General features: G+C 39.1%; 3 protein-coding genes across 5 annotated transcripts in view; 1 reads left to right on the top strand and 2 right to left on the bottom strand.

The window, feature by feature from the left end:
* Positions 1-3,752, top strand: part of eps8l2 (EPS8 like 2) — a 34,063-nt gene extending 30,311 nt beyond the window's left edge. For all 3 annotated transcript variants that reach the window (XM_005941688.3, XM_005941689.3, XM_005941687.3), the window contains 4 exons: positions 413-488; positions 614-767; positions 1,587-1,719; positions 2,774-3,752. In XM_005941688.3, coding sequence (XP_005941750.1) covers positions 413-488; positions 614-767; positions 1,587-1,719; positions 2,774-2,851 — 441 coding nt within the window. In that variant the 3' untranslated portion in view covers positions 2,852-3,752. The remainder of the gene's footprint in view (positions 1-412; positions 489-613; positions 768-1,586; positions 1,720-2,773) is intronic.
* A 114-nt stretch (positions 3,753-3,866) lies between these two features.
* LOC102290870 (acyl-CoA Delta-4 desaturase) lies at positions 3,867-10,819 on the bottom strand. The gene is made up of 13 exons (XM_005941686.2): positions 10,680-10,819; positions 9,969-10,232; positions 8,433-8,543; positions 7,951-8,148; positions 7,632-7,733; positions 7,438-7,563; positions 7,292-7,352; positions 7,129-7,205; positions 5,654-5,751; positions 5,344-5,440; positions 5,133-5,212; positions 4,518-4,643; positions 3,867-4,430 (listed from the first exon to the last, which is right to left on the bottom strand). The coding sequence occupies exons 2-13, from the start codon at positions 10,176-10,178 to the stop codon at positions 4,379-4,381; spliced, it is 1,338 nt and encodes a 445-aa protein (XP_005941748.1). The 5' UTR covers positions 10,179-10,232; positions 10,680-10,819; the 3' UTR covers positions 3,867-4,378.
* A 995-nt stretch (positions 10,820-11,814) lies between these two features.
* Positions 11,815-21,633, bottom strand: LOC102290561 (acyl-CoA Delta-4 desaturase). The gene is made up of 13 exons (XM_005941685.3): positions 21,464-21,633; positions 20,703-20,980; positions 17,728-17,838; positions 17,281-17,478; positions 16,216-16,317; positions 16,022-16,147; positions 15,872-15,932; positions 15,712-15,788; positions 15,438-15,535; positions 15,147-15,243; positions 14,967-15,046; positions 13,257-13,382; positions 11,815-13,165 (listed from the first exon to the last, which is right to left on the bottom strand). Exons 2-13 carry the CDS (start codon positions 20,910-20,912, stop codon positions 13,114-13,116), a joined length of 1,338 nt encoding a protein of 445 aa, XP_005941747.1. The 5' UTR covers positions 20,913-20,980; positions 21,464-21,633; the 3' UTR covers positions 11,815-13,113.
* Between the last annotated feature and the right edge of the window lie 5,413 nt (positions 21,634-27,046).

Raw genomic sequence — 27,046 nt, 5'->3', positions numbered from 1 at the left:
ATGTATTGTCTAAAAGGTGTTGTGATGGATTCCAGGACGACAATAACTAATTATCCCTATAAGCTTACGAGAAAGGTCAAGGTTTCTTTATCACTAGCTGGATATGATTTTCTTTCACAGGATACTTCCGGGATTAAAGTCAAGTTATCATTTCATGATAGAGCTGTAATAAAGTGGTCTCGTAAATAAGAAAAGTTTACGCTGCATTCTTATAGGTACCTGCTGCTTGCTTAAAGAAATGCCCTCCAGCAAACACTTGTCTATGTGTGAGAACCTCCCACACGTACTTTGCTTTTGGCTACTTGGCAAGAATTAGTCAAGCAGAATGAGATAAAAGACAAACCAGTTTTTTGGAATAATGCTGGCTTTGATTGCTTTCTCATGACCTGTGTTTGTGTTTCTGTGTGTGCAGCAAGGTTACAGCCCGTCCTCCCCTGGGTCTCGAAGCCCTGGAAATAGCTTCAAGAAGGAAAGACCCAAGAGTGAAAGTAAGGGTTAAAAAGTAATCAGAAATTCCAGTTATGTTTTTTCCCCCTGTTTGTTGTTTGTTGTTTTTTTAAGAGGTAGCTGTTCTTGCTCTGACTTTTGTCTCCATCATATTTCCATGCTGCAGTGATAGAGGAGCTGCTGACTAAAATCAATAACAAGCAGCCCCCAAGGAAGTTGCACGTGGAACGGTCGTCAGCCAGCGCTCAAGTCCTGCTCAAATCTAGCTCAAAGCCAGAGCAGGTGACTGCATGGCTCAATTCAAAAGGCTTCTCAAAACCGTAAGTTACCCACAACTCTCACTAATCCACCAAATCAAAATACCTCCCTACGCCTTAAAAGCAGGGATAAACAACTCACGGCTTGTGGGCCAAATCATTTGTTAAGCTCCACATAGGGTGCTTAACAAATTTTCTAATTCGCTAAGTAGATGTTTGGTGCAGTATGAGCCTTTTTTGCAAAGAATTTGCATCATCTCGCTCTGTGCATCCTTGTTCCAAGTAAACAGTAAATAAGTCAGTTGGTTTGAAAAGAAATAATTTGAAAGAAAGAGGATTTATTGTCTTTTTAATGTGTATTTCTTATATTTGATCAATATTAGGTCCTAGACAGCAACTTGAGTATCACTTGCTGAATTTCATGTCTTTACTGACCTCTAGTGGCTTAAAAGGTGTTAGCCTGGAGGTGTAGTCTGGTGCAAAAAAGCGATCTATTTAAGTTCAGACAGAGATGCCAGAAAGGAGTGATTAAAGGTTTTCTTTATTTTATGAACAGATGCAGAGTGGGGTGGCTGTGTCTGTTTGCCTTGTTACTCTGTAACCATATAAGCGTTACCACCTTGGCATATGTGGCTAGTTAGCATTTAGCACAAAGCTAAGCTGTGTCTAAGTATAGCAACATGTCTCAGTGAGCCTGTCACGTGACCCAGGTGCAGGAAATGACAATGTGAATAATATTATTGATGATACGTATCTTTTCCTGTCATGCTTTGTTATAATGGCATACATTTTTTTAAATGGTCCTTTAGCAGTGAGCTCTCTTTTGGAAGCAATGTTGTTTTAGTAAATACTGTCTTTTAATTGTGTGACTGTTTTCTGCAGAACTGTTGACTGTCTGGGGATCCTGACTGGGGCTCAGCTGTTTTCCCTGAACAAAGAAGAACTGAAGGCTGTTTGTGGAGATGAAGGCAGTCGCGTCTTCTCACTGGTCACCGTGCAGAAAGAACAGCTAGAGGTCAGTCCCCTCAGCAGCACACTGCTTACACAGCTGTTTCATTTGATAGATGTGCTTTCATTGCTGAACATCTGACAGCCTTTAGATGCTGTATGAAAAATGCCCACTTTTTAACTTTCAGTAATTTTCCAAGATTGTTAAGTCAAGTAGATGCATGTAAAATCTGTTGTCAGCTTTCAGATTCATAGTGGTTCACGCTTTATACTTAATGTACATACAGCCATAAAAAGTGGATGTACTCACTGAGATGGAGACCGTACTAAGTAGAAAGAATTTGTCAGTTTAACATGTTCTTCATAATCACAGCTACACAAAAGTGTAATCAAAAAAGTTACAAAAAATGACAAAGTAGATTAATAACCTCAAATTACGAATGTAAATATATATTGCAATGCAGTGTGGTATATTCCTGAACCACCAACTGGATCTTTCACTGAGTTTATTCACAGCAATGAGATGCTGCAGAAAAATGTAAATTAAAAATGTAAAGCGGTATTTTACAAATAAGTTAAAGCCTATTTTAAACTGTTTAGTCTGAATAATTTGAAATTTGTAGGTTTTGTCGTTTGCTGAAAATATTGTAATTTAAACAATAGGAAAATTTGAGGACTCTCTGTAGGAGAATGAAGAATTGAACCTCAGACAGCGCTGCATTGAAATGAACACAGTCGACAGCAAAAAGCAAAGATGAAAACGAGCACAAAAAGACTTCAAAGCAAACACCTCAGTGATTCTACTTTAGAAACATGAGCAGGTAGAAACTGAAGCTGCAGATTGACTGATCATCTGCTTGTTTATTGTTGAAGTTCAGCATCTAGCTGCTGGGCTGGGGTTGGCATTCGCTCAGGTAATGTCACCCTGGGTTCTTGGCTAGCTTAGCGTTAGCATGGTGTCTGTGCAGGTGCCTCATTTAAAATGGACACAGGAACTTTGGAACTGTATTTAGAAGAAAACAAATCCTAAAGCTACTGCTTTGTAAATATATGCAAGTCTGTATATCTGACATCTTCAGCATCAAACGATATTTAAAGAGACACCAATGCTTCCTTTACAGCAGAGCGGTGGGACCTCAGAGCTGCAGGAGATCTTGACACGGCGGCAGGAGAGGATCGACTCCGGCAGCAAAGACTGAGCCTGTTGACCTAAACAATTCATCTAGTCATCTAGCTCCTTCACAGCTTTCTAAGTGCACCAGCTTCTTCAATCAATCTACAGTTAATTCTGACCTGCCTTGGCAAATACTGAAATATTGTGTATGTCTTTAATTGTATATTTATTTTGTATCATCCAACGTGTATGTTTTGAAGCGTTTTTTTCTTAATTGTGTTGCATTTTTTCTCTTTGTCTCCTTAAATTTTCTCAACAAAGAGATTTCTGCTAAACAAAAGAAAAAAGGAGCTTATGAATTTACGTACACTTCGGTGTGCGTGTGAGCACGTGTATGCATGACTTGCATGTAATGTACATATTTGTATGAGCAGTGCAGTTAATGTTCATGCTCACCATCAACAATGAGGCTGTTTACTAAAATACCTTTAAAAAAGTAGATTTTAGCGATTGTGTTTTAAAATCTGTGCCAGAATGCTTGACATGCTTTCTGATATATGGCCAACTGTTTTCATGTAACTGTTTACAGGAGTTAAAAAAGAAAAAAAAAAAGATAGACACGCTCTGTGTTACTTCTAGCAGGTATCATTTTCTCAGCCTGGTTGGTTAATGCTCATCAACACTAAGTATTAAAACAAATATTCTTGCTAATCAGGTTTCAGACATTCTGGCAAACTTAGCAAGCAACAATTCTGCATGAAGATTTTGTCTGTAAAAGTGAGACGCTGCCATTAACGTGTTCTTAGCAGCAAAGCGTTTTGCAGTGTAAGCTGCACAAGCACCAGAATAATAAGCAGTATGTGCAGTAGATATGTAAATCCTGGTAATGAATAAGTGGAGATTTAGAGAAACGTTCAAGCGGGTGTATATAGTTTTTAAAAAGACAATGATTCAAAAATGAATAAATAAACTCTGTCTTAATTGTATGTCTTTTGTCAGTATGGTTCTTGTGTTTGTCATTGGATCAATTTTACCAGAGGACCAGAAACAGTCAGCACAGTTTATTTATTGTAAACTGAAACAGAATAACAAGAGCTGCATTTTAAAGTGGTTACAATTTTAATTTTGACAGAAAATAATGAAATTAATATTGTACAAATAGTGGTTTGTGAGAAACCAGAACATCAGTGACATAGTAGCTCATCTGGCTCACATGAAAAATGTGACTTTGGCCCCAGAGCACCGTGTGTGTAATGACCAATTAGGACATCATTGATTATATTCTGAATGAAATTGTAGGAGGAGATGCAATTCTTCTCAATTTTGAATGGACGGATGGCCAACAGATGGCTTTACCTCACCACACCTTTGAGCAATAAAATGATCATGTTTTATCTGCCAAATTGACTAAACAGAAAAAGAATGGCTACTGTTGATCAAGACACTCAAAGGCAACTTACGAGAACCCCAGACTTAACAATAGCATTAATAAGAAAGGTCATTCCCCCACTAGTGGCTTGATTTTAATAATCAGACAGATACAATTAGTTGGGTTTTTTTGATGCAAAAATGAAAAACACTCCTTTTATATCAGTGAAGGAAATGCAGTCTGTTATTTATGGAGGTAAGCGTCGAGCCAGAGGTCTCCTGAGGTTTTCAGTGACCTGATGAAAAGAAAAAAAATAGGAAAAACAAGTAAGTGTCTGTGTGTGTTTTCAACCTCGTCAATGCTCCATTATGATAATACTTACGTGACAATATCAGCAAGGCCTCGCCACAAAGTTTTCTCCTGGTAAGGAATCCCATGTTTCTCACAGAGTGCGCGGACCTGTGGTGCCACCAGGTGGTAGTTGTGGCGCGGCATGGTAGGGAACAAGCTTGAGAGAGAAAAGAAACAGGAAGCTTCTGTCAGATATGATAGCGTCTGAGAATTTGTGTTTTAAAGTCTCTCTATGTTGTCAAACAATTTCATATTAATGACAGCTGTTAAATTATGAAGGCACTGGAACGATGCATGCAGACTGGGCTCCTACAAAAAGTTCTGTCAGAAAAACTGTGTTTACAGAATGTGACTCCGTGTCTGTGTGTGTGCTCCCCCCCCACAGAGCTGCCATTAGAGGCAGTTTCACAAGTGGTTAAATGGGGAGGCCTGACTTTAGCATGTGATGACACCACTCTTTCACCATTTTTTTCTATATTTACAACAAGCGTGATGCTTGATTCTAGTTCCTGATTCAGAGAGGTTTTATGGACATTTGCTGCTTGTGTCTGCAAAATGGTTGTTTCTATTTTAATCCTAGTACTCGACTCTGTGAAAGCACACTGAACATACATTTGTCTGCATTTGCTGCACTCATTTCACTTACTGGTGCTCGATTTGAAAGTTGAGGTGCCCACTGAACCAGTCGTTGAAGAAGGACTGCTCAATATTACAGGTGGATTGTAACTGAAGACGAGAAAAAAGCCTAAATAAGATCAATATTTGTGATACAGGGACATTTATGAGGATTGGGCGATGGAAGAATCAAAGTGTCCAAAACTTTTGCACAACCTTGCTGGTAAAATAGGTACAGGTACCTGAATAGTCAGCCAGTCCTTGTGCTTTTCATGATCAATGTCCATCGGTATGTGATTCATCTGAGTCACCCACACAAACCAGTGACTCTCCAAAAACCTGCAAAATGAATAACAACATGATAACTTTCATTGTAGAAGGGATAACGGAAAGAATAGAAAAAAATCTTCCTAATAAGGTATACTACAACTGATAGGACCAGGTGACTCTTTCACCCAGAATCTAATCTAAGACAGTGTAACAACTAAAGTATGCCTTATTAGGAAGAGCAATCACATAATGCTTTGGTTAATTCTCTTTCTAAATATTTACCTGACAAAAAAAAAGAGCGCCACTGAGCCAAACACGCCGTATAGAGGTGCATAATAGTAGAAGTAGCGGAGGTAGTATGTCATGGCCCAAGCCAGATCCTTCACAAGACAAGAACGTTCATATGATTTATATAATGTCTTACTTAACAAGAGTCATAATTCATCACTATCGTATTTGTACAATTGGGTCCATAATTTATTGGACATTTTTTGTAGTTTTGCCTCTGATCAGAACACAGTGCAGCCCTTCATCTGTCATAAGAGGTTTAACAAAAATGTTGCATTGACTGTTTGGGAATTACAGCCATTTCATACGCAGTCCTTTATTTTCAGAGGCTCAAAATTAAACTAACAAACTACTTCAATTTTATTTAATATAAGCAATATTTTTAGTACGTGTATGAAAATCCTGTGCAGCCAATGACAATTGGAAGATTAGCATAGATGCTCTGCTATCCCTTTACTGTAGACACCTTCAGCTGCTGTCTGCGTGACTTTCTGCCTCCACTTTTGTCTTCAGTAAATGAAAAGCTGCTCTGTTGGCCTGAGATCAGGTGACTGACTTGAGGAATTTCACATTCTTTGCCTTGAGAAACTTCTGTTTCACTAAGCACCAGTGGGGATACTGGCAGACATACAGGTTCATGCATAACACTGCCTTCACCATATTTGACAGACAATTGGGTTTCTCTCCTTCTCCATACTTTTCTCTTCACATTATTCTGGTACAAGTTCTTCTTGTTTTCATCTGTCCAAAGATTTTTACAGACCTTTGCAGGTTTTTTCACATAATTTCTGGCATAGTCTGGTCTTCCAGTTCTTAAGCATAATCTGCTGTATGTATCTTGTTTTAAACCCTCTGTATTTTCATTCACAAAGGTGTGTCTCGATCACAGACCTTGACAATGATACTTTAACCTCCTCGAGCGTGTTCTTGACTTGGTTAGATGTTTTAAGGCTGTTTTTCGTAACCATGGAAATAGTTCTGCCATCGTGCACTTCAGTTGTCTTCTGTGATCTTTCAGGTCTTTTGGTGTTACTGAGCCGGCTGTCCACTCATTCTTTCTAAGAACATGTCTCAAATCATTGATTTGGGCACGCCTAAAGTTTTTGCTGTCTCTCTGATAGGTGTAAATGATGGCCGGCCTCCTTCCCTTGCAGTGACATCAGTTTGGGCTTCATATTTAAAAAACAATGAAAAGCTACTAAATGCTAGTGCAATATTTGAAATGAACTTTGCTTTTCGTTCTTTTATCTGGTTAATTTGTCACAGAATAATCAGTTAGTAGTTTAAGCCTCTGAAAATGAGGAGAAACTGTGTGTTTGCTACCACCTGTGCTATTCTGATTTTACTGTAATGTTTTTCTTTAGCACTCTAAGCTCACGTTTCCTTTGCTAGGCTAAATACAGCCTGATACATCAAATGGAAAATCATTATACAAACTGCACTACACCACTCAGAGGCTGAGAGCTTACCAGCCAGTATCGCCGGGTTATCATGGTGTGCATTATATTAAAGTTGTAGAAAACTGGAATGAGCAGCGGAGGTCCCACTGAAAGAGAAAAAAAAAGACAAGGCTTTTTAAAACAAAGCTGTCATAGTTTTTTATTCTTGTTAAATGACTCTGAAGAAACATACAGAGAAAGAAGTACTGGTGTTGGTGATTGTAGGGCATGTGCTTGATCTTCTTTATCCCGTACTGTAACACAGAGGTAAACAGAGGGTGATGAGAAGTTGGATCATATGACTGAAGAAATTAGAAACATTAGTGCTGTGCTACTTGCCTCCACTGGTATAGTCTGTCCAAGTACAAAGGTGTCCAGCGTGTTGATATCGGGGTCCTTGGTGAAGATGTTGGGTTTAGCGTGATGCTGGAAATGTCTGTGATTCCACCAGTTTGCCGAAGCTCCCTGAGAAAATCGATCTTTTAATACCTGTGTTTAATTTATATGAAAAGAATATAACTGAGAGAGGTTACCTTTAAATGACCAATGACAAACTTGTGGACAGCGTGGTTCCAGGTGGACTTTTTGAAGACCGACAGGTGACCAAAGTCATGCTGCAGCCATCCAGCCTGCGCCTAAAGAAGTAGCAAGCATTATGTGATGTTTTTGGCTGGTTTATTCTGAGATTCTACTACAATAGAACTAATCCTCTTACTGACGAAGGTTGAGGATTAGTTATCTCATTATCTCAAACTTTGTGTTTAATGTAAGCATCCACCTTTGTAAAAGTGTATATGTCAGAAAATAAGGAAATACATATTAGGATCCATTTAAAGTTTATGTCTGAATTACCTGAGCGGTTGCTAAAATCACCGAGCACAGTAAGGTGGGTATCCAGCCCGTCCCACACATTGAAACAAGCATCCATCCGAGGGCTTCTAGCAGCACGATGTGACCGAGGTGGAGGAAGAAAAACAAAGGCTGACCTTGAAACAGACCCTGCTTCTCTACCTGAGCTCGCAAGGTTTTGAAATCCTGCACGATGGCTGCCTGGGTTCAGAGAAGAAGAAACAAACAGTTCTGTAAAGCTGAGAGGATGTTATGTACTAATGTGACACTTGTGAAATCAAGAAAAATGTTTGCATTTTAGCCGTTTTAGGTTTTGATTCAGAGAAACGAGGCATTAAACCCGGCAATGAAACCTGAGCATCAGGAATCTCAGCTGTTCCCAGCACTGTAAAATGCATGAATAGGAATTCAAATCTGTGAAAAGGCTGGCCTACTTCTGTTCCGCATCTAAACAAGGTCCTTTATTCAGGGAATCAAAGGCTCACATTTTTGTCTTGGTCCTGACTTGGCTCTGTTGCTGCCAACTCTCCAAGCAGCAGCGGCTTCAGAAACTTTTGCACGAACTTGGAATCAGGATGAAAAGCAGTGAATGCCTCCTGAAAGAGAGAAAATTAGAAATGTAAGCTAGTAGAAATTATTTAGTGGTTGAAAATAGTTTTGATCCTTCTGAGGGGTCACAAAATCAAAAAGAAACCTCTGGTAAACATACTTATGTATTTGCAACCATGTTGGGTAAAAACAAGTTTACTACCACCGGTATTATTTTTATTTTTCATGAATCATTATTCATAAAACCTCAAAGGGGAACTCTCGTTCTGTTAGAGCTCCAAAGAATGAATAGACATGTAAGGAGTGGCAAAAGGTCCAGGTGTAGACTGTAGAGTGGTGTGTAAACTACTTTTCATGCAGGACATATTTAAAGTAAATATCAAGTGAATCAAATTAATTCCAAGCATGTTTTTCTTAACAACAGCATTCACCAATATATGCAGAAAGAAAGAGACACAGTGGGAGAAAGACTTGCTGGCTTTGTGTTGTAGAAGGTCTAAATATTCTTACAGCCATGATCAGTATCCATAAAATATTTATTAGTAGGTAGTAGATAGAAAAAGATCAATTGATAAAATTAAATGCCAATTAACAAAACAGTAAGACCACTAAGAACAACCGAAAGATAGAGAAAATGTGTGTCTTAAGATTAAGATAAAACTGTTAACACAGAGTTGATCTCTGATAGGAGGTCTCCTCCAGAGGTGTGGAGATGCATGATCTCCCTTACTCACCCCAGAACAGTTAAAAGTGTTTTTTCTGAGGATCTAAGAGATTATTACATGAATGAAAGCTCTGACAGAAATGTTGGAATGACTATTTAATACCCAGGAATGTGTCCATTTCAAGTATATTAGTAACTATACTTGCCAGTATGATTAAGTAGAGTAAAAAGTAGACTTAAAGAGTTTCAATAGTGTCCAGTGCCATCTGCTCTGTGGAGCCATCCATGGATCCAATTCCAGTGTTTGTACAGCATGTGTTTTTTATGTTTAATATGTTTGCTTATATTGGTAAACAGGATTTATGAAAGGGTTATATAATATGAAAAGCAATGACTTCTTTTGAAAGTATCTTTTAGACATTTTTAATGTCAGTGCCACTTTTTACCTTGATAAATAAAGGATATATAAAATTCCCCAAAAAAGTTTCTTTGTACCTGACAGCAATGTTTGTTTCTGGCTCAAAATGAATCGATCATAGGCCAACAAGTCATTTACAGTCGTGTAAATACCGGAATTTTTTTTAACCGTTTAACAGTTAAAAAAACAAAACAAAAAAACCGTGGTCCACCTCCAACACGTTCTCACACCCAGAATTGTAGTTAATCACAATATTTAGGTGTATTCATAAACACCACAACTTTCATATTATTAAAAATAAAATAAAAACAAGCAAACATAAATGCACAAGCCCGTGCATTCTGAATTTATTTTCAAGGAAAGTACATAAAACATATAAACGTAATATACCGTGGCATCCTCTCCAGCATAGTGGCCGATGACGCGAAACCCTCCTGGATGCCTTTTGGCCCACTGAGTGATGTTGTAAACCTTTCGATCGATGACCAGCCATTGATCATTCCTGCTGTTGTGGCTCTGCACTTCCTCCCAGGTGTAAACGCCTTTAGCTTTCCCGCTGTCCGGCTCTCCCGGCACCGTCTGCTGGCTTCCACGTCCCATCCTCACCGCTGCCTCTGGTCTGAATGCACCTGAGCTCTAAAGTGCCAGTCCGACCTGGGTGTAAAAAAGGGTCCCTTTTAACCGTTTACGCAAGGAGCAGCACACGCAGGGAAGATGTAGTTTGATGCTAGTGTTTTCTTGAGTTTAATACACCGAATGTAGCGCAAGGAAAACAAAGAAGAGTGCAACATCCTCATTAATAATTCATGAGATCCCACAGCCTCCAACTGAAGCTGCTGGTGAAGCAAAAGCTCCAAGATTTTGTGTCGACATTAAACATCAACCTAGCCGCCAGATGCATCGATACTCAGCACATAAGTTTGTTTTATATGTGAATGCACAGGCTGGAAAAAGTCCAGTCGAGGTTAACGTGTAAAAACCCAACACAAAAGTGACTAAAGCGCCACCAAAACGGATTAATCGTCCCACAACTGAACAATTAAACAACAAGGGTGGGTGTCCGTGCAGGCAATAACACGAAGAGGATGAATGTTAACTTACAGCATCCGGCTTTCAACTACTCTCCTCGGGTTTCAGTCACAATAGAGCGGTTAAAAAGGTTCAGTTCCGCTTTATGTAGCGATCATCAAGTACAAACTCCAAGCAGATCATTCGAGGGTGTCTGGGCCAATCGGCGCTCAGTATATCCCCCCCCCCCCCTCGCTGGCCAGGGTGGCCTCAATAAGCTCCCTGCACATTTTCTAATTCAGAAAGGGCAACCGGTTTAATGGCTCTAACTTTGTTTGATGTGGTATAAGCCATTTGTTTCTCCCTTCTTCTTCTTTTTAAAAAAATACAGTGCAACCAACGAATTTGCAAATACAATAAGTGAAGCCTCTTAGTGATGCCTGATGTTACTCCTTGTCCAAGTTAATGGTCGATGAGTCAGTGGGTTTGAAAATAAGTCATTGGGAAGGAAGAAAGAGGGGTCACTGGTCTTATAATGTGCACTCACTTTGCATGACTATCATTTGCTCATTGTCTTTCAGAGAAAGCAATTTCAGTATCATTCCCTGAATTTGATGTCTATGCTGACCTCCAGTGGCTTAACTTGCTATCTTTCTGCAGGGTATCAGTGTGCAGATGTACTCTGATACCCTGTAATAGTACTGCTACTGCTGCAATAAAGCAATCCGCTAATCAGTCTGCGCCTTTTTAAGTTCTGACTGAAATGTCAGAAAGGAGTGATTAAAATCTTTATTTCCGTGACAGATGCATACAGCGTGGCACAAGGAAAAGCAATGTCCATTGGTATGGTACACTGCCATAAAAATCTGCCTATGCTAGCACAAATTACCACTTAAAGAAATCCAGCTGTTAATAATGTTATTGATGGCATCTTTTCTTGCCATTACCTGTCACTGTATCCTAAAAACTGGCCATTTGCATCTATAGCATACACTTTCTGTCAGAAGTGATCGTGCATTTAGGAAACTACAGTTTAATTTGTGATAGACTGCAAATGATTGGCCTGACTGTATTTTCTGCAGGACTGTTGACTGTTTGGAGGTCCCGACTGGAGCCACGAACCCTGTTGTCCCTGAACAAAGAAGAAGTGGAGGCTGTGTTTGGAGATGAAGGCTGTCGTGTCTACTCATAGGTCACTGTGCAGAAAGAACACAGGTCAGTCACAAACATCTGTCAAACTGCTTACACAGCTGTTTAATTCATAGACGTGCTTGTTTGTTGAAAAGCTCAGAGCCTTTGGATACTGTAGATACTGTGTGAATAAGACCCACATTCAGACTTTCAACAATTATCTGAGCACGTTAGGACAAGTAGATATACACAGGTACATAAAAACACAGGTGTCAGGTGTCAGAGTCTTAGTGATTATAGATCATCACTGAGCACACATTACATCTTTGAGGCAAAGATCAGTAATCCAGTGTGATACGTTTCTGAATATTTTACTGTTTATTCTCTAGTTATAACATACCCTGTATCAGAAACAAAGTCAAACTTTAATTTTGAGTCCAAATAGGTTTCATTTTGTTTTATTGATCTCAAATGATTATTTTTTGTTTTTATTTCTTTCTTTCATGAAAAAATAGCCCTAAAACCTCATTGTGTAGCTCTGCTGTTAATAACCATGATTGGTTTTGAAACGCCTGTTTGAACAACTCACAACCGGTAAGGCAAGGCAAGGCAAGGCAAGTTTATTTGTATAGCACAATTCAACAACAAGGTGATTCAAAGGTAAAATTAATTAGCAACATAACCTCTCAGAGATGTGGAGAGAATCAGATAAAAACGTGTCCACCATATGGTCTTGGTAAGCAACTTAAAAGTAACGTAAAATTATCAAGATTTTGCAGGGTTTCAGCATCACTTAGCAAGAAATGCTTCTGCATATTGTTGTTTTTGTCATTAAAAGTGAGATTATATGCAGCATATATGTTGCTGCCGTAAAGTGTCATTTACATTGAGCTTTTTGTTGGAATGTGTTTTCTAAAATAGATTTGGTGACGGTTTCTTTCAACACGGTTTCTTTATTGTATACTGAAAGAGCAGAACAGAAGAGCTGTATTTAAAGTTACACAAAGTTGCACGTTAGACAGGAGATAATAAACATTTTAATATATAGTTTGTTGTTTGAGTGAAAACAAATTATCCTGTTTAATCATTCAAATATTATCACAAGATAGAAAAATGAAAACTCATTTTAAATGAGTCACAGGGGCAAGTTTCACAACTGTGTTTATAACATCACACCGCTGCTGATCAAGATATTCTTAAGGCAACTTAGGAAAACCCTGTGATCTATAAAAATCAGCAAATCTGAAAACCAAAGTAAGATTTAACAATAACACCAATAATGAGAAAGATCCTTCCCACAATTTCGACTGAATTTTAAACTTGAAATGGATACAATCGCTTTCTGATGAAAAAGAGAAAAACGCTTCCTCTACATCAGTCAAGGAAATGCTGTCTGTTATTTATGGAGATATGCATCGAGCCACAGATCCCCCGAGCTTTTCAGTGACCTGTAAAAGTCCAAAAGAAAAGTCAATCTTTCCATAAAAGAAGACTGAGCCATGCACTGTATTTACAATCTTTCTAACAGTCTGCACTTACGTGACAATATCAGCAAAGCCTCGCCACAACGTTTTCACCCGGTAAGGAATCCCATGTTTCTCACAGAGTGCGCGGACCTGTTGGGCAACCAGGTGGTAGTTGTGGCGCGGCATGGTAGGGAACAAGCTTGAGAGAGAAAAGAAAGAGGAATTTTCCCTCAGATATGACGACATGATTCACTTTGATGTAGGCAAAGAGAGAGTTTCGTGGATCTGCTTGTACAGTTTTGTGCAAATGTCCTGAGCTACTCCTCATTTCTTTACGTTTTGCTGGGAAAATGAATAATAGGTCAATAATTTATTAAAAGATGCATAAATAAGTAGTTTTCGGGAATAGTTATCCAGACTTCTAGAAAGACATTTGAAGCTTATTTTTGGGTGCTGCTTCACTGCTTCAACAATGCTGAGGTCTGGGCTCTGGGGAGTCCAGTTGTGTTGTTGTTCTGTGTTTTACTGCACTGGGACTGTGTGTGATCATCATTATAAATGCAATGGTCAATTAGATGTTTTTCGTGGAAAACGTGTGATGTGGTGAATCAAAATCTGACTGTTCTTTTCTGTGTTCATAATTCCGTCAACTTCAACACTGGCTGAAATGCAGCCCCAAAACATGACAGAGCCTCCACCATGTTTGGATGTAGACACTCGCTGTTGTGCCTCTCTCCTTCTTCGATCGTCAGTTGTCATATTGATGAGAATTTTGTTGATCACTCAGTAAGACCTGTTGTCACTGATTTTCAGTACAGCTCTTGTGTTATTACCTCAGCCTTTTTTTCCCCATGCTTGCTTAAAAATGAAGTCTCGACAGCTACCCATCCACTACCGGTAACAAAGTGCTTAAAGATACAATGTCACAATAGTTGTTTGCTAAGTTGTTTGTTATACATAGACGCTTGAGTTCCTTTTTTTAATGCTCGAATTATTCATAGGTCAGTATTAAGTAGTTTAACAAACAAAGAAACGTTCCTCTGAGAATAGTCAACTGATATTAAATTAAAAAAACCCGAAAACCTTAAGAAACTGTTGCTGAAGACCGCTGTAAAAAGTTGCAATAAAGTCTGGCTCCTTTTAAGCAAAATATAAAGGTCATGTTATGGAGTAACGTGATGAGTTGCTTTTTCTGATGATTCACTTTTCACTAACAAACCCAACACCGTTAACAGTTAAGTGGCTTTATAAACAATAAAATATTCTTTTGAAAATGATCAGGGACAAAGGAGAACTATTGCTCAAGAACCTTTATAAAAATTACAGGGAAGTCTGGCTCATTGGAGGGAAATTCACTAGCTGCGACCACATTATCATTTAGGTTCAACTCCATTTCTAGACGGTAACAACAGATGGTGCACGCATGAATGGAGGGTGCGGTTTTTGGGAGGACTCAGAGGGGAGTGGCAGCCACTCCCAGACCAGACAAACCCCCATGTACGAATGAGAGGCGAATAAATTGGAAAAGGGAGGCAGTGTGAGGCAAAAAACCGAGAACAAACAGCTTGTCGTGCAGGCGGGTCATATATAGACAGAGAAGGGGAGTGTATGAGGTGTAGTCCTGTTCCTGAAATTCTGATAAATTATCTCAAGACATTTGAACAGTATTGTATCTGTAGAACAACTGTTTCTTATTTAATATCAGTAATCGACTTTGAACTCTCAGCAGTGTGAGCATGCTGAACATACATTTGTCTGCATTTGCTGCACTCATTTCACTTACTGGTGCTCGATTTGAAAGTTGAGGTGTCCGCTGAACCAGTCGTTGAAGAAGGACTGCTCAATATTACAGGTGGATTGTAACTGTCAAAAGGCCACGAAGGAGTTAATAAAAACATAATAAAGGGAATGGTTTTAGTCATCAAATGTCAGCAGTGCCTGCTGGTAAAAGTAGTACAAGTACCTGCATGGTCAGCCAGTCCCTGTGCTTTTCATGATCGATGTCCATCGGTATGTGATTCATCTGAGTCACCCACACAAACCAGTGACTCTCCAAAAACCTTGAACATTAAAAACAACATAATACTTTTGATTGAAAAGATGCTATAACATGATGCTAAAGAGTACCACAGTCTGTGTTACAGTTTGAGTCAGTCTGTTAATTGGTAACAAATCATGAGTTAATTATTTACATATCAGTAGTATTAGGAAGAGCATTAAAAAAATTTGGTTGACTTGTTTTATAAATATTTACCTGACAAAAAACATGAGTGCCAATGAGCCAAACACGCCATACAGCGGAATGTAACAGGAGAAGAATCGAAAGTAGTACGACAAGGACCACGCCAGATCCTTCACAAGACAAAAAAGTTCATTTTATCCTGATAATTTCTGCTTAAAAATAATCTTAATTCACCATATTCTTATTTTAAACTTATTCTGTTTTTACTTTAATGTTTTTTCTTTAGCCCTTATCCTTAAATATTTAATTAAAACGAAACTAAACCATCTGTAGCCTGACAGCTTACCACCCAGTCACGCCGGGATATCATGGTCTTCATTATCTGCATGTAGAAATAAACTGGAATGAGCAGCGGTGGTCCCACTGAAAGAAAAATACAAAAATATTTACTTTAAAGTTGCAACATTGTGAAATTATAGTTTTTATTCTTCTCGGACAAAACATACAGAGAAAGAAGTACTGGTGTTGGTGATTGTAGGGCATGTTTTTGATCTTCTTTATCCCATACTGCAACACAGAGGTAAAGAGGGGGTGTTAAGAAGTTGGACCGTATGAATGTTTGAAGAAATCAAAAATATTCGTTTAGTCCCGCTTGCCTCCACAGGTTGAGTCTGGCCAAGCACAAAGACATTCAGCATGTTGATATCGGGGTCCTTGGTGAAGATGTTGGGTTTAGCGTGATGCTGGAAATGTCTGTGATTCCACCAGTTTGCCGAAGCTCCCTGAGAAAATCGATCTTTTAATACCTGTGTTTAATTTATATGAAAAGAATATAACTGAGAGAGGTTACCTTTAAATGACCAATGACAAACTTGTGGACCAGGTGATTCCAGGTGGACTTTTTGAAGACCGACAGGTGACCAAAGTCATGCTGCAGCCATCCAGCCTGTGACTAGAGAAGAAGGAACAGCTGTTATACTGGCCACATACAGCCAGAGCCTGTGCTGCAGGTGGTCAGTTTAGGACTACGTTCCATCACTGGACTCGTAAAAAGACAAGAGCAGGAATCGAAACTGAGCGCTTAGAGGGTCTGAAATCCCAGGTTTGCCCCTCAGCGCAGCTCCAGAAGCCACCTAAGTGTCCTTATCTAGAGGACCTTGAGCTGCCTGAGCCAGAGGACGTAGAGTCCAAACTGTCCGTTGACCCTTCACCTCTGGCCCCTGGTGGATTCAGCCGATCTTGGCCACCTGAGGAATCCAGTCCTCTACCAGTTACGAGCCATGCCACCAGAGATGTCCCTTTACCTCCTGCCATGCCTCAGGAATGGTCCAGTCTCTGTCACAGGCCTCCGTGCCCACCCCCTGAACAACTCTGTGTTCATCCCTCTGCTGGGGCCCTGAATTGCTTCATTTTCTCTGTTGGTCCATGCCATCCCACAGATCTGAGCCTCGGCCATGCTGCCCCTGTGTTTCAGCCAAATGAACAGCTACCCTGTTCTACTAGCCCCGAGCCCTTGTGTTGTTGCTTTTTGTTTTTCATCCCTGGAGACTTCCATCACCCATTTGGGTCAGCTGAGTTTGTGTCAGGTGGGGATACACTGTGTCATGGACACTGAAGTTTTGGATTATTCCTTTTGTTTTTAAATTCTTGTATTTTTGGTGTTTTTAATCTTTTGAGTTTTGTACATAGCAGTCATTTCCTGGTGGGTTTCTTTATGCTTTTGTCTTTAGGTGTTTTTAGTTTTTTGCGAACTATCTTTTGCCAAGATGAAAGTTATAGTTCATATTCAATTTCCCGAGTTTTAGTTTATCCTGCATGTGTTTCCCTGTTGTTTAGTCCCTGTCTGTGTTACTTGCAGAAATGCATACTAGGACCCATTTAAAGTTTATGTCTGAAAAGTTCATGTCTCAATTACCTGAGCAGTTGCCAGCAAAACTGAGCAAAGTAAGGTCAGGATCCAGCCCGTCCCCCACATTGAAACAATGAGCCATGCAAGGGCTTCTAGCAGAATGATGTGACTGAGGTGGAGGAAGAAAAACAAAGGCCGAGCTCGAAACAGACCCTTTTTCTCCACCTGATCTCGTAGAGTTTCAAAATCCTGCACGAGGGCTGCCTGGGTGCAGAGAAGAAGAAACAAACCATTCTAAAAAGCTGAAAAGGTGATGCACTGATATTACATTTGTAAAAGTGTTTGTTTGTTCAAGGTAACAAAACCTGACCATCTAGAATCTCAGATGCTCCCAACACTCGGCACTTCATAATTAACAAAACAAATCTGCTAATTTTTTTAACTTACATTAATTTCACTACATCACTCACATGTTATCAATAAAAAAATAAGGGACTTTAATTAAAGGCTCACATTTTTGTCCCGGTCCTGGCTTGGCTCTGTTGCCGCTAACTCTCCGATCAGCAGCGGCTTCAGAAACTTTTGCGCAAACTTAAGATCAGGATGGAAAGCAGTGAATGCTTCCTAAAAAACAAAGAAACAAGCAAAAAGAAAAAGAAAAAAAGAAAGAAAGAAATTTAATCAAAAACAAAAAAGTTTTCAGATCCTAAAAAAAACTGTTTAAAGATAAATTCTCACATGATTTAATTGTTCATAGTAATGCCACAGCATTAAAGCAGCAGTGTTACCATCTGGCAGACGTTACAGGAGCCTGTCTGCTCGGACTACAAGACTTAAAAACAGTTTTTACCACCAAGCCATACGACACCTCAACCACAACACTTAAACACACACACACACTCCACAGGACGTACTCAGAAGCTACCCTGCAGCTTCACAAGTACTCTGTTTAATCTGCACTGGTCACTCCACTTTATTGTTATTGATATTTATATTTAAAAAGTGCAATACTGTAATTTTCTGCTGCTCATTCCTGTGCAATATCCCATCTGCCCTTCCGTCATATTTCTTTTCAAGATTTTCTTATTTAATCAATGGTGTACATATATTTATATTTATAGATTCATATATATTTAGTCATCGTTTCTCTTTTACCACGTCTCTCTAATATTTTGCTCTTTCCTATTTTTCTATTTTTTTTAATTATTATTTTTTATTATATTTTCTTCTACTGTACCTGCTGCTGAGTGACTGCTGCTCGTCAAACACATTTCATTGCAATGTTGACCCTGTGCTAACTTGCATATGACAACTAAAACTGAAAACTGAAAACTGAAACAGCAATTCATTGCTGTATAGCAAAGTTGTGTACAGTCATAGTTGAGGGGTTTCAAATATGGGGGCCACCCTCACACAATGAGACAAAAAAATGAATATTGACCAGAATAAAATGGAAAACAAGCTTCGGCATCAGTTCTGTACTTGTGTCAGTATTTTGGAGTTTCTAATATTTTTGTTCTTGAACAGTTATTTAGGGCGTGTATGAAATCCCTTTCTATCACAATTGCAAGGAACTTATCAATATGCGAGGAGTGCCAGGGGACTAGCACAGACACTATGTTTTGTAAGAAATGAGAAACCACTGAGTTTTTATCTCTAAAATAAAATACTAATAAGATACTCTTAACCCTTCCAATGTTGCAATAAAATCTATTTATTTATTATTTCATTAATTGCTGTCAATTTGAGATACTAGAAAAGTCAAGTCAGAATAGAGTAAAATAAATAAATAATTGATAAAACAAATAACTAAATAAATGACAGCTCTGAAGAGTTTTCTTGAAAAATGTCAGTAGAATGTCTCTTTCAGTGTTTTGGAGCTGCCACAGAAAAAAAATCATGAACTGCTTTATCCGGCTTAACGGTAGAAGGTTGCTTTGAGGAGCTGAGAGATCAAGAAGTATTAGGAGCAGAGAAGTTTGGCAAAAAGGATGAAACCGCTTTTTAAACTTCAAAAATCTGGACTTCTGGATTTTTTCCCCCACACTAAAGTGTCAACATGACTGATCCATTTCACTTCTCCTCTTCATGTCTCTGTTGTAAGTAGGGGAGACCGGGGATAGTTGTAACGTGGGTCAGTTGTAACACTTCCAATTTCTCCAATCAGGGCTAAGTTTCAAATGATGTGACTCATCCTGTGCATGCCCAACTCAGTTCTGCTATCACATGTGAAAAATCAGCACATTTTGTCAAACACAGACAATTTAACACGAAAAAAAGTAATTTGTATGCCAAAAAGTAAGTTTTTCTACTTTATTTCAATTTCTAATAGCATTATCTGCTTTGCAGTTAAACTCATCAAACTTAAATTATGTTATTTGTATGTCTATGGGGATATATTCTGTGTAGGTCTTTAGTGCTAATGTTTTAGCCGTTGGCTGTAATGTTAGCTAGTTCATGGCTATAGGAGTCTGGGTCAGTTGTAACAGCAACAGTCTGGGTTAGTTGTAACAATAATGCAGATGTTACAACTTACCACACTATTACTTTAACTTATATTAAACAAGTTGGGGCAACGACATCAGCAGAGAGAGGTTCACTGGTCGCTTTTGTATATGCGGTTAATGCCATTGGCAACACAATTCCTCCACTGTTTGTGTTCCCACACATACATTATGCAGACCTCTGTGTCAGAGATGGACCAGTAGGAAGTACTGGTAGTGGAAATAAATCAGGATGGGTGCAAGAAACAGATTTCCTCATCTTTCTGAAGCACTTTGCAAACCACACCAAGGTAAGCCATGATAAAAAGTAATGGAATTGCGATGCTGGTGAACAACTACATTTTTTCAGCTTCATTGTTATGTTCAAAATTGGTGCAAGAGTTGTAGGTTATAATGCCCACTGAGCCAATGAGGCCAAACTCAAGGAAGACCAACCAAAATTAATGAAATATTCAGTTGCAGAAAATTCCATAATTTGTCTTTTTTGGGGGGTTGGAATATGTTCAAAAGCTAGATTTCTGCATTCTGTCCACACACACACACAGCTACATAAATGGCTCTAAGTGCATTCATGTGTTGAATAAACAAAGATTACATGTTAATGTTTTGTCAGTACCCTTATTTCATTGTGTTACATTTTACCCCAGGATATGTTACAACTAACCCAGACTATGGGGTTAATTGTAACATTTCACTCTTTGTGTTTGAGACCATACCATGCAATGGGTAATTGTGCTGCAGAGAAAATAGCTGCACTATTTAATAGCCGAGACATGTAAATACTTTGCATTACATTTTGAATCCACTACCTTAAAAGAGCTCCAATTTACAGACAGAAATGTGAAAAATGTTACAACTATCCCCGGTCTCCCCTATCAGGTAATGTTTCGTGAAATGAACGAAGAGAAACCTACTTTGTCATTTGATGTCTTTCAAAATAAAATCACATGAAAAAAAGCACAGGTCTGTATAATGAAAACGTACCGTGGCATCCTCTCCAGCATAGTGGCCGATGACTCGAAACCCTCCCGGATGCCTTTTGGCCCACTGAGTGATGTTGTAAACCTTTCGATCGATGACCAGCCATTGATCATTCCTGCTGCAGTGGCTTTGCACCTCCTCCCAGGTGTAAACGCCTTTAGCTTTCCCGCTGGCAGGCTCTCCTGGCCCCGTCTGCTGGCCTCCACGTCCCATCCTCACCGCTGTCTCTGGTCTAAATTCACCTGAACTCTAGAGGGTCAGTCAGCCGCAAAGTTTCACACCTGGATGTAAAAAGGGCGGATTCAGGGAGGAAAACTCATAGGGTGGATGTTACTGGTATACTGTTGCTTTCTTTAGTTTAATAAGTTGACTGTGGCACAGAAAAACAAAGAGGAGTGCAACATCACTCACTAATAATTCATGATGAAATCCGAATACCATCTATTGGAGCTACAGTTGAAGCAGGTCGGTTTTCACCCACTGACTTTGCGTCATTCGTCTTTATCGGCATTAAACGCCGATCTAAATGTTAGACGCACATTTTCACTTAAAAACAGGAAATTGAACAATATTGAGGACACAAGTGCGTTTTATACGTGAGTGCACAGGTTAAAAAATAACTAGTCAACGTTAATGTGTAAAATCTAGACACAGAAATGACTGTAGCGCCATGGAAAAAAGCGTTAATTAAATAATTAAATAATAGCGGCAGATAACGGGCGGCTGGCTGTGCACGCCAAAACATGAAGATGATATTTACTCACAGCATCCAGATTTTAAACCAGCCTCCCCGGGTTTCGGGCACGTTAAAAGATCGATTCAGTGAGCTCAAGTCCTTTTTATATAACAATCATCCCCAAAAACCCATCCTCTGCCTTCCCTATACGCACACCATTTCATCCACGCACTCCTTCTGTACAAACTCTGAGCAGATCATTCGAGGTGTCTGAGCCAATCGGCGCACAGTACATTCTTGTCCCCTGGCCAGTGTGCCATAGGCTCAATAAACTGCTCGTCTGAACAGTGCAAAGTCGTTTGAGCGCACAGACGAAAAATAGTTTTAGTCTGGGAGATGTCACACACAGTTTCTGACAGTTTCTGATTTGATAGAAGGATTAAAGACACGGGAGGTCTTTAAGGGGCAACCCTGCTATTTATTTATTTACTTTTTGTTGTTTTTGTTTTGTTTTTTAATTTTTTGTTACCTCCCCCAAAATGCTTCTATACCTAATTAACCCGTTTAACTCCTAACTCCCATTTTTTCTCCAAATAGTTTAATGTTGTATGTCTAAAAAGTTTACAATTATTGCACATTTGAAATTGCTTCTTCTTCTTTTTTCTTTTTTTCAAAAATATTATATCAAAACACACGCTCCATAAAAACATGCAGACCATCAACGGGTAAACAAAATGCAGGACTCTTGGATATCAGACATGTCGAAAGCATTGTTGTGTCAAGCTTAAAGTGATGTTGACGCCAATTGTAATCATTATTGTGCTGGCAGTGCTCCAGTAAGAGCAGAAAGTTTCCATCTCTAAGGCCATTTTTATTTTATATGCCCTCCTGTTCGCCAAACGACCATAATGCCAGCGATAACGAATTTCTGCACATTCAGTGTCGTAAAATAATGACTCACTTAATTGCGCACTGTTGCAAAATAGGACAATTTATACTACTTTAGATCAGATAGTTTTTTTAGTGCCACACCACTAGCTTGAAAGGAGAAGCACAGAAGCAAAACAAAAAACAAACAAAAAACAAAACAAAAAAACAGGCAATACGTTCTGTGAACAATAATTTGCATCTCCTAAAAATGTTGCTGCAGACAAATGGCTACAGTACACGCAGAGGTACTACAGTCAGTATGTTTTTAAATTTTAACTGCTTGAAAAGTTGCAAATATTTTTACTTTACTGCAAATACCGAGGCTGTCAAGCATGCTTTAGCTGCAAATTCTGATGCATGGGCTGCCATTCCCTCCCTCACCAGCAGATTGTGCTCCTTTAGTCAAACCGCTTGCTTGTCATTTGACTCAGTGAATCAACAGTATGCAGGCTTATCATTAGTGTTGTGTTGCTTCTGTTGTTCTTAAGAAATATATAAAATATTGCAATGAAATCCAAACCAAATATCTGAATCATCTTTCAGTCTACAGAATGCACATCTATTGTCCATTGCCAATTAAGATATGCGCACAGATGTGTAATTAATACAACGACATGCAATCTAAAGGAGCAAGCAAGTTAACTGAGAAAGCCCTGGACTAAAAACTAAACTGCACAGGCCCAATGGAGCCAGATAAGTAGTATTAGTACAGTAAGAAAGAACTTGACAGTTTGATGTGATGTCAGTAAGATGCAAATGATGTAAACCATTATATGCACAATGGTTTCCTGCTTTTGTCATGGAGTTTGAAGACCTCACTAGGTAAGTAAGACATTATGTGTCTGAAGAAAAAAAATGATGCAGAATTATTAATAGAAGTAGCTCGAAAGGTTGGCTTTAGAAGCAGCTATTGTAGAAAAGAGAGCTCAAGTAAGAATATTGATGGAGAATGAGGCAAGTTACTATGGCTCAAAAATATTTGTTCTGTGAATTTCAATTATAGGAAGAATTAAAGGAAAAAGAACAGAGATGTCATCCCACGGCCAAGATTACATAAATGTTAATAAATTCACAGGATTTAAGGTCAAGACACAGACAAAAACAGTCATGGTATTCTAGAAAAGTATGATCAATAGAAACAGGCTTAGCTGCCTGTTAGAGATGTTTCAGTTTTCATGGGGGAGCCACTACAGATCCTTTATGGGAGCTTTTGAAAAAACCATTGAGCAGAGTACTGAAAATGGAACTGCAGGAGAAACATAATCCCTTATTTGCAATTAAGAATACATGACACTAAACAGAGCATTCAAGGAAACACAATGACTGTTTCAGAAGCATTATGGAGATCAGGTAACAATTATTAGCACTTATACTGATTAAGCCCTGAAAAACTCAGAAGATGGTGTGTTTATTCTGACTTGTTGTTGTAACACAATAGAAGACGTGAAATTTAAAGAGGGAACGCATAACCATAGAAACATGACAATAGCGCCATACAAAAGGAGGAAAACGTACCACAAACAGCATTAGAAAATCAAAGAACACAGACGGTGCAGAGCAAGTTTGGCTGACTGTGCTGTCTTTGTGGTGAAGACTCTTCTAGGCTGCGTGGAGTACAGACCTGTGCAAAATGAAAGCATAAATTCTACAGATAAGACATCTCATTACCGAGACAACCCAATCTCAATGTGGAAACAAAACAGCTGCTGGTAAATCGGTAGGCCTACAAAACACGGTCATTGTCATGACGAGGAAGCAATGTCTCAGGAAGACAGGTAGTTTATGCTGTCAGTATGTTGATCGACATTACTGCTGAGAAATGTAACACTAAAAATTCCAGACTGAGTAAAGAGCTGCCAGTTTGACAAGAGAACTGATTAAAAGAAATCTTTCTTAAACACCGCAAAGCTGTTATGTGGAGCCAGTTTGAAGAAAAAATAATTAAATGTGTTAAAGTTCCTTAAGCACAGCTTAACCATAAAGTTTGATATATCCCACCCCATGCTGTGCAACACCTGAATTAAAAAACAAAAACCGTTTTTTGTTAGAGTGCACAGCATCATTTCAGGATGAGTCACTGAATGCTATTGGTATTGATGACAGGGACCTGTGCTCACCAATACACTCACTGTTGTCTCGGTGAGGTTTGGAAAGAGGCTTTAGCACACTCGATTATTGTTTTATCAGTTGAGAGTTTGGGAAGAAGATTCCAACTTATTTACATTTTTGCATGGTCATGAGCCCAGTATGCCACCAGGAACCTTCAACAACAACAGTCAATATAAGCCCAAATACTTTAAATCATTGTAATCCTGAAGATGTGGTGCTAATATTAAGCTTTCATCCCCTGGAAGTGTGTGGATAATGAGAGGAATAGTTCAGACCATCCCAGACTCATCTGGTACACAGAGTGAAGCTGCAGACCGACAGTATCTTGGAGAGATCTATAAATAAATGGTGTTTGTTGCTAGAAGCAGGGTTAACACAAGATCTAATGATGATAAGATGTAGACAACAGAAACTGATTACTTATTGTATTAATCTTATTAAAGGATTGTTTTACATCGATGGCTCTTAGCATTTAGCTTGTGTAATGGCTTCCTGTTTAACCATTAGGGTCAGAAATGTAAGAGACACAGTGTGAGAAGTTGATTTAATTTGAATTTTGTTAATTTTTTATTCTTCATTTCTAATTCTTGCAAGACAAAATTAAGATGTAAAAAAAAGATGAATTCATATTCTATGTTGCCGAAAGTATTTGCTTGTCTGTTAACATGATGTTGACCCACTCTTTACAAATGTAATAGCTTCATCTCTACTGGGAAGGTTTATGATTGTGTGTATGGAAATTTTTGACCTCTCTTCCATAAGTGCATTTGTGAGGTCAGACACTGATGTTGGACAGGAAGGCCTGGCTTACATTCTCTTCGCTAATTCATCCCAAAGGTGTTCTATCTATAGGTCAGGACTCTGTGCAGGCCACTCAAGTTGTTCCAGACCAAAGTCACTTATCAATGTCTTTATGGACCTTGCTTTGTGTAGAGGTGCAGAGTCATCTTTAAATAATAAGGGGGCAACTCCAAACTGTTCTCACAAAGTCGGGAGCATGAAATTGTTCAAAATGTCTCGGTATGCTGAAGGATTAGGAGTTCCTTTAACTGGAAATAAGGAACAGATCCCAACTCCGGAAAAACAACCCTACACCATAATCACCCCTCCACTAAGCTTTACATTTGTCACAATGAAGTCAGACAAGTACCGTTCTCCTGGCAACCGCCAACACAGACTCATCCATCAGATTGCCAGATGGAGACGTGTGATGTCCGTTGCTCTAGAGTCCACTGGCGGTGTGCTTTTCACCACTGCGTCAGCTCTCTGTGCACTGAGCTATTCTGAAGGCCACATGAAGTCTGGAGGTCTGTGGTGACTGACTCTGCAGAAAGTTGGCGACCTCGTCACATTGTGCGCCTCAGCATCCACTGACATTGTTCTGTCTTTTAACTTGGTCTACCACTTCATGTCTTTGTTGCTGTTGTTCTCAATCACTTCCACTTGTTTATAATACTACAAACAGTTTACTGTAGAAGCAAGGAGATTTTACTATTTAAATTGTTGGCGTCATGCCTAGATGCTTGATTTTATACATCTGTAGGCATGGAAGTGATCAGAATACCTGAATTCAGTGGCCATTTGCAGCAAGGCAACAGAGCCACATTAGGCACAAGAGGGTAGAGGTTTTGAAGTGTTTCACATAATATAACTTGATAATTCGAAAGTAGACATCTTTGAAATGAATTGCATCTCCTTTCATCTGCATCATGCTCAAGTTACTGTGCTCACAGCTCATTAGTGGCTTGCCACAGTTCACTAAGTTGACAGATGCTCTACAACATTCAACTCCATTTGTATCTTGGGTGATTCAGCCCACCCAAAATGCTGCAGGGTGGAAGAACAGTAAAAGAAAATCATATGGTTGGGTCTGCTCTATGGGATTTGAACTCTTTTTGGGAAGTATTTGTTCAGAAACTAGTTTATTTGGTGACAGCAAACCCAGCTGGCAGGAGAGTTCATGTTTTTCAGTTTTTCTTCAGGTTTGCGTAATTTGTGAGTTCATGTCACTTTGACTTGAGTTGTAATCTTATCTGCTTTGAACAGCTGAGGCATGTTATCAAGATGTACTATAATGGATTCAGAGAAGTGTAGAGCATTACTATCTAACATACGAGCTAATGAGAAGGGTAAAGGTTTCTTTATCAATGCTTGGGGATGTGTTTCTTAATCAGATGCCTCCAGTGTGGTAATCAGATGAGATTTGTTTCCATCATCTTTCTATGCTGCAGCTGTAGACACTGAGTATTGAGTACCAGATCATCAGTGACATAGTAGCTCACCTGGCTCACGATACAGTACAGGTTACTGTACTGTGTGAAGTACAGAAACCTTTTCTTGTCATTGGTTGGTTGGATCCTTGAGAAGTGAAGAAATGAATGAAAGCGTTTGAGTTCAGAACTATTTTAAGCTGTAACCATGGCTATAAAAACCAGGAAAACATGTGAAGACGTCAGCAAGTCATAGCATTGATCATATTACTGTTATTAGCGTCATGGCGACAGGGAGATCCCAAACATGCCTTTATAATGAGGGAGTCAACCAGTAGGACCACTCCCTTCCTCTTCATGACCAATAAGATGATCATTATTGCCATAAAACTAAATACAAGTTGTAGGTGATATATTTCAAG

This window comes from Haplochromis burtoni, unplaced genomic scaffold (assembly GCF_018398535.1).
Source record: "Haplochromis burtoni strain Fernald_Lab_line unplaced genomic scaffold, NCSU_Asbu1 Contig_324, whole genome shotgun sequence".
NCBI classification, from domain to species: Eukaryota; Metazoa; Chordata; class Actinopteri; order Cichliformes; family Cichlidae; genus Haplochromis; species Haplochromis burtoni.
Note: the sequence above shows the minus strand (reverse complement) of the source record. Positions and strands in the feature narration are given on the sequence as shown.